Raw genomic sequence first — 11,000 nt, 5'->3', positions numbered from 1 at the left:
CGCGACAAAGCTTGCTGAACGCTGTCGTTTTATTGATTATTTTTCCGTATTTATCAATTAGCCCCCTGGGTTTTGGATGGATGGACTTTACAAAATATAGCTAGAGATATGATCTAATCCACTATACTATCCAAACCAATCACCATTTGGATTTACAAAGTGGAAAATCAACCAAACTGACAATCTAAAACAGATCAAATGTTATTATTAATATAATTTATATGTATATATTTTTTAAAAAAAGAATTATCTTTTAATTACGATACATGGAGATATTTATAATATATATAATATATATGTGGCCATGATGGAGTTTCTCTTAAAGTAAAGTAATTTATTTTGAATAATTTATATTTTTATGGTTAAAATTTATATTTTTTATATTAAACTTGTAAAGTTACAGTTTATAATTTTATATTTTTTGATCATATCAACAATATTTGTATATTCATAATTACTATTAAAAATTTGAAAATATATATAAAGATGCGCAATTAGATATATATGGGAATTGATATGCACCATAGGTTTTGAATTTCAAACATTTTGATATCATGTGAATTTTTTTTTCTTCTCAAAATTAAAGTTCATAGTAGATTGATTGATATAATAACTTTTATATTGTAAATACAGGAAAGAAGACAATATGAAGACCATGCAAAGCTGTGGAGGAGGAGACACGCTGTGACGCTGCAGACTGCGAGCGGACTAATCAGCTGGTACTGGAAACCACTAATTCGGCAATGGCGCAGCATCGTGCAGCCGTGTGGGCTGGAATTCAGGCGGCCCAGTGAGCTTCTGAACAACATCCCTAAAGTTGACGGGTGCCACGTTGTACACTTTCGGCGGGGTTCGTGGCCAAGGTGCGATCGGTTTCTTCATTATCTTATCTTTCGCGACGGTCGGTGGTCGTCTTTTTCTGCTCTTTTCTTCTTTGTGATGATAACTCCGAGGAAACTGGATTTCTGAGTGAGCTGAATCCGAATAAGCACTCGAAGAAGAGGAAGAGTATGAGTCCATGATCAAAATTGGTTCGATATGATCACAAATATGCACACGCGTTGTATGTGTTATTATTATTAATTTGATATATATATATATATATNTTGATCAAATAATACTAAACAATTAACACGGAATTATTTTCATTTTATAAGAGTTGTTTGATTTAAAAGAGAAATTTTGTTTAGATTTTTTTCTATGTAAAATATGGAGTGACTTGAAGAGGTTTTTTGTAGGATAAGAAAGATAATTATGGAATTAAATATTTTGATGTCTTCTAAAATAGCTACTCTAAAGTCTCACGCTTAATAATATGGTATATATATATATTGTATTGCAATTAATTTCAATTGAATTCAAGTCAAGTGAAGAGGGAAGGAGAAAGGGACTTCACCATTTTCATTGGGGGGCCTTCCAGATTTTATTATCTATAATATAATTTGTCAGCTGTGGTCGGCCGTCGGCGGCGTTGGCCGTGGAAGGTGACAGGACACTTTGGTGAACAAGTTTGACCCATTTTTTTTTTTTAAAAAAAAAAGTGAAGTGTAATGCATGTTCATATACTAGTTTATATTTTTAAGTGAAGCACACATGATATCATAATATATGAACACTAAGAACTAGCATTCTTATTTAGACTAGAACACATAGGAAGAAAATCTATTTATGGATAGAATCAAATATGCATTATTTACAAACAAAAATATTCGGTTATTGGGGAAAAATCAATATAATTCTAATGTCGAATCATGATCAACTATGACAGCATTAAAGCATTGGGTTGAACTATTTTTTGGTGTCGAGATAGCAGGAAAGGGTAAAAGAATGGGATGTATTATCAGACATACAATGCATTACAGACATATTATCATTACGCTTCAACTGAGTTATTTTATTTCACCTCTTAAAAAAAATAACTTAAATAAAACTACTTAATAGCAATAGCATGGCGATACATTTATATAAAACTTCTATCCCGAGCACGCGTAATGAAAACGTAGACAGTCAAGTAAAATCCAATCCACCAAATAATTTGATCTATAGACAACATCATGTATATCGATAATACATAAGGATAACACCAAAATTTCCTTGAAAATACGGGGTGGTCTCCCGGTATGATCTTTGTGATTTTAGTTCAGAGAGTGATCAAAATCATGACAGAGCATAGAAAAATCCGTAGATCATTCAACTAATATGGGCAAATCTTATATCTTTAATATTGCACATGTATTATAGAAAGTGGCAAAGTCAGAATCTTGTGTAGGGCCAAGATGGAAGCTATCTAAAACATCCATTTTTTTCGTTATTTGACAAAAACTTGTGTGACACAGTCTCAAGGGTCATATTTTGTGAAACATATCTCTTATTTGGGTCATCCATGAAAAAATATTACTTTTTATGCTAAGAGTATTACTTTTTATTGTGAATATTTGTAGGGTTGACCCGTCTCACAGATAAAGATTCGTGAGACCGTTTCACAAGATACATACTCTTCGTATTTTTAATATAATTTACTTTTAAATTCAAATTTATGCAGAATCGTCGGCCATGTTCTCCAAATCCTTACTTATTATTGAGCAATTTCTAGTCGATGTCAAATTCTAAGTCAAGTTTATATGTTGTGTGTAGCTATGCACTGACGTACACACATCATTTTATAGTAATTATAAATATTTTTTTCTTGTAGTCTAGTGGAACAATTTATTAATTAGTGTACAAGACTATAAATATTGATATGATTAAATTTTTTGTGGTTGAATGATAATTTTGGAAATAAATATCATCCATACTAATAATAAACTATACTTATATAATCTAGTGTACTTTGAAATAAAATGAAGCTTAAATTCCTAAATTAATTAGGCTTGAGTCATGTATACGTTGAAAAAAATCCAATTAATAAAAAATGTCTCTTCTGAGACGAACTCACGGATATTTATTCGTGAGACATGTCAACTCTTTTCATATTTATAATAAAAAGTAATGTTTTTTCATGGATGATCCAAATAAAATATTTATATCACAAAATTGACTTGCGACACCGTTTCACATAATCAATATTTTTTTGAGCGAATAAGTCGTACAAGGTTTGTCAGTATAATTTATTTGATTAGCATAGTTTGCAGATTAGAACACTAACCCGAAGATTTACTTAGTACATACTCGAAAATAACGAGAGATCATCAATAAAAAAAGACACACACAATAGACATAGCCAGAAGACGAGTTCTTGTAATCCTGAAGGTGCCACGAATTGTTTTCTTACACAATTTGAGAACTGTCTCATAAACAGGGTGAATGACCGACCACTCAAAAAAAGGTGATCAGCCATCTCATCGACATAGTATAGATACGATGTTAGAAGTGAAAACGAATTGAATTGAGTTAGATATTATAAAAATTTTAAGGTTTGAATTAAGCTCGATTCGAAAATTAAAAAAAATTTTAAAAAAAAAATTGCTCAAATTAAAACTCAAGATTTTTTTAACAAAATTGCTCAAATTTGGTTGCTCAAGTTTGACTTTAAATATTCGAACATGTTAGCGAACTATTCGAATTATTACTCGAAAACAAGTACTCGAAAAGCTCAAAATTTATTTATTTAATTTATTATTAAACTATATTAATGAAATATTAAGGTTCAAGAATTATCGAACAAAATAATGTGAGCTCGACTTCGGATAAAAAAAATTAGAACATGTTCTAGTTCAGCTCGATTTAGATAAGTTCAAATGCCGATCTAGCATTTTTCGACCGATATTTAAAGATCGTGAACCAGTTCGATTCGTTCACACCCTTACACGACACAAGTTCAATACAAAAAACAATATATCCCTGGTGAGTAAGAGAGTTTTTGCAACCGGCAACCGCTTATATTTTTAAAACTTAATAAAGTTTATACATAATGAAGAAGTGATGAAAAATAAGAAGTGAGTAGTGCATGAACAAAAATATACATATGAAAATTAGAAGTGGGTAATGTTTGAAAAATAAGCGATTCTAATATTAACTTTTTATTATAATCATGAATCAACAACTCACTAACTTCTGGATTTCAATTAAATCAAGCAAAGACTAACACATAATCCAGGTTTAATAAACACACAAAAAAAACTAATTTTTTTAAGTTAAAAAACCAAGAATCGTTATTTTTAATGAATGAAAATACTGCCTAAATTTCATTTAGCGTGGCTAGCTAATTAAAGAGAATGAAGACGCGCGCTTGTTGTAAAAGATATATTAGTACCGTATATACAACAATAATCCGAGAAACTCTTGTAATCTTCCGACAGAAGAATTGATAAGCTTTATTCGCCTCCAAATTCACAGTCGAGACCAAGAGGCTAAAAGATCTGCAACGTGATGTATCAAACCCATTTGTGGTGTGATATATTTTACGTACCAAAATAATAGATAACTGATTTCGGATAAATTCAACCACCCTGACATTTAATCAACAAGTATGTCTCTTCTGAAATGGTCGCATGAATCTTTATTCGTGAAACGAGTCAACATTGTCTATATTTACAATAAAAGTAATATTTTTAGCATAAAAAGTAATATTTTCATGGGTGACCCAAATTGAAAATATGTCTCACAAAATTGACCTATAAGATCCTCCTATAAAAATTTTTATGTTAAATAATTTGACGACATTAAAATTTTACTTTTGTGGGATTGCGCCCCTCGATTTTTTATTTTTATTGAGTAGGATGCTAGATCAATTATTTTACTTGACTTTCCTTCCCTTTGCACCTGCCCCTCCTAAAATTTTTAATATATATTTTCGTCTTCCTAACTTTATTTTTCTGAATCCGTTTCGACTAGTGAAATCGTTTCATATGATTTTTTGTATGTTGAAAAATAAGATATAAAATTTTTATATTTTCATTCAACTTGATCTCTAATCATGTTTAACTTTATGATGAATCCACTAATGTCAATGATGTTGGTTATATGTTTGGTCACTCAGCAAGCCATTTAATGAAGACAAAAACTTGTGTGAGACGGTCTCATCGGTCGTATTTTGTGAAACAGATCTCTGATTTGGGTCATCCATAAAAAAGTATTATTTTTTATGCTAAGAGTATCTCTTATTTGGGTCATCCATAAAAAAATATTACTTTTTATGCTAAGAATATTATTTTTTATTATGAATATCGGTAGGGTTTACCCGTCTCACAGATAAAGATTCGTGAGACCGTGTCACAAGACACCTATTCTTTAATGAATATTTAAACAGCCTACTTGAACTTGAATAATAATTAGTCAAGAGTGCGATTTTATAATGCCTCAGTTATTCTTAATTAAGGTGAAGATTTATCAGATAACCAGCCGCCGGATAGCTTCATTTTTTTATTTAAACAAATTGTTTTTATATTGAGCATAAGTTAATTGTCCATGGTCACTTAAAATTTTATGATTTAATGCTTACTTTAATAAAGATTTGAATTTTATTCTTAAATTTATAATTTTCAAAATATTATACATATTAAATATATTTGTTGTCAGAATCATTGAATTTGTGCTATTTATTGGTAAAATATCATTGTCCATCTGGTCTCTAGACACTGTTACTGATTTCTTTTCAATAATTGACACATAATAACATATTCGATTATCAATACAAAATTATAAGGACAAATAATTAAATGCATTTGTGGTCGACCGTAACTGTTTTAATACATACATATAGAACCAATTAATTATTTAATTTCTCATGTGGATGGCTGCGGAATAATATATATCTCACTTTAATATGAATTTTGAATAGGTGATTCGATTCTACATGTACTTTTTTTTCAAATATATGGGAACGATTCTACATGTACTTTTTTTTCAAATATATGGGAACTCACCGTCGTTATTATCCGGTCTGCATTAGGTAAACCTTCAGTTTAAGATATGAGTCGTTATTATCCGGTCTGCATTGGGTAAACTTTCATACTAACTCATTAATCTGCAGACTACGTTAGCTAGATAAACTACAATTGTCAAGTTCATCCGAGAAAGTGATGAAAATGAGAATCAAAATGTGATTAAAATGTGATTAAAATGTGACATTTAAGTCTATTTAAAAGATTTAAGTTTGCAATGATATTATCAGTAAATTATTGTTCATTCAATTAGTTTCAGATTTAATGTTCATGAAATATAAATAGTTTGATTCTTGGAAGATAAATGAGTGAGGATAAATAGTTGTCCAAGTTGGAAGATCAATTAAAACATAATTTTTGGACTATTGTATGATTTAACAAATTTGAACTATATAATTATTATCGATTATAAATTTTTTTTTTAAACAACAAACTATAATTCGATGGAATTATAGTAAAATTAACTTCAAATGTTAAGATGGCTGCAGCACACCCATCGAATATTTATATATAAATAAATACAAAAAATTATATGAGATAATTTTATAAGTCAATTTTTTGAGACGAGTCTCAAACTCGACCTGACTCTCTAAGTATTACTATTAATGATAATTACGGATCAAATCAACTCGTCTCATGATCATAAATCTATGAGGTTGTCTCACAAGATACTCCATATTAAATAAAAAGTTAACATAATTGGTAAACTCTCTTTCTCATCAAAATCATCAAAGTACACATTAAACTAACTATCATATACGTGATTATATTTCCTTAATTTGTTTTTTCAAATGCATAGAATAAGATGGGATCTCTTTTTTCAAAGACGTATAAATAAAAACAAAAACGAATATGAAACGATATCACACGTCATTTTTGTGATACAGATCTCTGACTCGATCTTATTTATTAAAATGTAGCACTCTTATGCTAAAATTGTTACTTTTCAGTTTAAATATAATCGGGTTGATTCGTCTCAAGAAAATTGATTTATGAGATCGTCTCACGAAAATCTTCCTCTAAATAAAATACTCTCAATATCAATACAATATATCAACATCTTATCTATTAAACGTGTTGTCAATATCGGTTGTTCAAATATTTTGGACGTGGTTTAAATAATATTTAAATCGTATTCCTAGGCAGAGCAAACAAATAGGAAAAGCGATCACATTTTTTATGCGCGCACACACATATTTTGTCAATCAAAATATAAGTTTTATAAAAATAAATAAAAAAACAATTTTTAACACGATTAATTCACTTAGGGCGTACATAAATTGAGGTATTTGAAATGATAGATTTTCAAATCTATTCGATTTTCTTAATCAATATTTTTTTCTAAAATCCAATTACTTTCGTCCACATATATTATTATTATTATTATTATTATTATTATTATTATTATTATACAAGCGAATTAAATTGGCCTCCTTATCTTATTTATTTGTATACGTATCGATTATAAATCATTATCGATGTGTAGGTTTCTTGGTCCACGTTCAAAAAAAGTAGAGAGTAGAATATACGTTATTTAATTAATATAAAAAAGTCTTTGATATATGATTATATTGTTGGGTCAAATAAATCAATTGAAATTTAAAAAATTAATGTGTAATGCGAGGGAATAAAAAAATGAAATAAATAAAACTAAGTCCTTGTTATATTCTACACGATGGCTTTCCTTGCTTCATTGATTTTAGCGCAATGGGCTAAAATTTTATAAAGTAGGTATCTTATGAGATGATTTTACGAAATTTTATTTAGATTGGTCAACTCGATTAATACTTAAAATGAAAAGTAATATTTTTTCATGAGATCAAACTGAAAATCTGTCATATAAGATTAATATGTGAAACGGTCTCACAAGAATTTTTATGAATTTTATTCGGGCTAAATTTTCACAATGATTTAACCAAAAAAATTTATTTATTTTTTTAAAAAATAACGATAATAATAACAAATTAAAAATTGAAATAGATAAAAAAAAAAAAATAGCGTGCGGTTATGGACTTAAGTTTTCAAATTCTAAAAATCTTATTATTATTGACACGTACAATCTTTAATCGGATATAGTTTGGAAAAAGTCCTCACATTTAATTTATCTTTCGGCTTTCGTACGGCACGTTATTCCAAGTCTCGGTCTACAAAGGCGAATAAATTGTTTAAATTTAATTAATTTTGTTATGCTGTTAAGTAGCACCGGAAGTGTTTAGCATAACATGTGAGTATTTTTAATTATTTTTCAATTTTCAAGCTGTGTTCCCTTGCATTTCATTTCATGCATGCTTTAAATAATATACTTTTTGCAATTTTGAATTTGATCTTGATAGATTATATTTGATTTTATAGATTTTTTTTTATCTTTAATATGGTTAAATCGGTTGGTTTAAAAAGAGTTTTATTTTGGTGTGAACATTTGTCGTGTGGTGAATGATTGAAAAATGCGCGATAAAATTTCTACAGGTCTTTTTGTATTATGTTATTGTAATTTGGAGCTCTTTGTTCAACTTAAACTTTTCACATTGTTGAAATTGAATAATGTAATTTTACGGCTTTGTAACTGATCATATATGAGCTAATGATTGGAATGAACAAAAAATATTTCTAAATTTTGGGATTTTATTTTGTGAATTTATTAGATGTTTCAAAGTTTTCTTGGAAAAGAAAAAAGTTTATACTATTTTCATTTTGATTTAAAATATTTTTTAATTTGTACATGATTATGAAATCAAAAGTAAAACAAATATTGATAGTAGATGATTTAGATTGAATATAACATATTTTTTTAAAATATAGATTTATAGCAATATGATGTTTTTTTTAATTATAAATGTTAAAATTTAAGCATACTTTACAAAATTAAATTTGTATTAAAGTTAAATGTTTACTATTCAATCATATTGCTTATATATATATATCTATATAGCAATATGATGTTTTTTTTTAAAAATTATAAATGTTAAAATTTAAGCATACTTTACAAAATTAAAGTTGTGTTAAAGTTAAATGTTTACTATTCAATCATCTTGCTTATATATATCCACCAACCGTGCCCACATTTGTATCAATCATCATTGAATGTACAATTTTGACGTGATTTATCACGTTCAATAAACGAGTATCACCTCATTGACAGACACATATATGTGAATATTTGATTAACAATATATCAAAATTGTATGTATAGTTGATGTTAAAAATATCTCAACTGATATAAATACAATTTTGATCTGTTGTTTATCAACCGTTCCCACCATTGAAATTTCACTTACCTAATGGATGCATAATTTTGATAAGGTTCATCATGTATAATAAGTGAATATTACATGAACGATGGACACAAAGATAAACATGATTAATAAACATCATTTTAAAACTATAGAGTCTAAATAACTTACATACAGAAGGGCATATTAAAATTATAGAGTCTAAATAACTTACATACAGAAGGGAAAATGCGATGCTGCCGGAACGCTATTTCCTCATGTATAGAATGTATTATATTAAATTTGTTAGAAATCCATTTAAAATATTAATTAACGAGCTAAATATATGTGTGTTCAGTTTTGTAATTTATATCGATTATTTCTAAAAATAAATTAATAAACACAAATGTTTATTATTACAAGATATATAATCTAATTGCGAGAATTAAAAAACCTATATAAATAAGTATTCACCCCCCACAAAGCTTCATATTCATAGCAATCATTTTCTTCATTTCCTCAATTTTCTTCGTCCATATCTTATTATCTTCAGTGCGTTGTGCATAAGCTAGAAAACGTAAATTCTTGGAAGAACCCATGAGCACAAAAACAGTTCGCAAAGGGAGCAAGATCATCAGATACATAAAGGCGCCAGGCAGGATTCTTGCCCGAGCCCGAGATTTCTACGTCAACAGGATGATGCGCTGCGCCGGGCACGTGGGACAGAGCAGCGCCATTGGCTGCTCGGCCCCGCAATTCTCCACCCTGCCCAGAAGCTTCAGCGTTAACTCATCGTATTCAACCACATCGGAGGAGGATTTCAGGGAGCTCATTCGGGCCGCCTCCACGCGCAGCCTCAGCGGGAAGATCGACTCGGAGCTTCTCCGGGTGAAGAGGCCGTCACAGCTTCGTGTTGTCGGCGGAGGCGTGGCAGTTGTGCCCAGGAGCCACACGGTTACTATCGGGAGGATCGACGAGGACAAGCCATGCGAATTCGGGGTTAGCGAGGTGGATTCCGTACCGAGGAGTAGAAGTTATGCAGGCTGGTGGGGAAAGAGGTAAACTGTGGTGAGCTTGGCGGTTTCGGGCCCGAAATTTGTGAGTTGCAGAAGAATCCGAAGAGCCCGATGATCTAAACTCACCCGGTCAGTATCGTAATTTCACGTCGTGTGTAAAAAAAAAAAGTACGGTCTTTGTTTACTGTTTCAAAAATCGAACTACTTCGATGATTATAATCTTGTAGTTAATTGCACAAGAAGTTATCTATCATTGGAAAAAAAATTATTATAATCGAGTTTCGAATATAAAACGTTGATCTAAACTATGAACTATGAAAGAATTTGCTATATGAAACAAGCATGCAGACGTTATGTACCAACGCATTGTTAAAAGTGTAGGTATTTTGTGAGAGGGTATTAAGAATTTTTATCTGTTAGACGGGTCAATCGTATTGATATTCACAATAAAAAGTAATATTCTTAGCATAAAAAATAATATTTTTTTATGGATGATCCAAATAAAAAATCCGTCTCACAAAATACAATCCGTGATAGCGTTTCACACAAGTTTTTGCCAATTATCTTATTGCTGTTTGGATAAGACCGAACAAGTTCTTCTCAATTGACAAAAAGATTTCAAGAAATTTCGTTTCTTTCCAACTCATGGTTACGTTAATCTTTGTCTGTCGTCAAATCAATTAATTATATTAAAACCTAAGGACAATTACATTCACTCATAGTTAAAAACAATCAAATTATATTTAAATATTAATATACTTCGATTCTCTCGAGTTTCACGAAAAATAAAAATTAAATCTAAAAAATTTTAAAATTAGGTGTTTCTATTTATTTACATTTCAAAGGTTAAATGTAAAATTAATACAAATATGAGGGATGTATGTAAATAGAAT

General features: G+C 29.5%; 1 protein-coding gene across 1 annotated transcript; it reads left to right on the top strand.

Moving 5' to 3' along the window:
• The first annotated feature begins 9,688 nt into the window (after positions 1 to 9,688).
• LOC140985955 (uncharacterized) lies at positions 9,689 to 10,153 on the top strand. Its single transcript, XM_073453890.1, has one exon. It carries the CDS (start codon positions 9,689 to 9,691, stop codon positions 10,151 to 10,153), a length of 465 nt encoding a protein of 154 aa, XP_073309991.1.
• Positions 10,154 to 11,000: the final 847 nt, after the last annotated feature.

This window comes from Primulina huaijiensis, chromosome 10 (genome assembly GCF_012295235.1).
Source record: "Primulina huaijiensis isolate GDHJ02 chromosome 10, ASM1229523v2, whole genome shotgun sequence".
Taxonomy (NCBI): domain Eukaryota; kingdom Viridiplantae; phylum Streptophyta; class Magnoliopsida; order Lamiales; family Gesneriaceae; genus Primulina; species Primulina huaijiensis.
The sequence above is the reverse complement of the archived record's forward strand: the minus strand, read 5'-3'. Positions and strand labels throughout refer to the sequence as shown.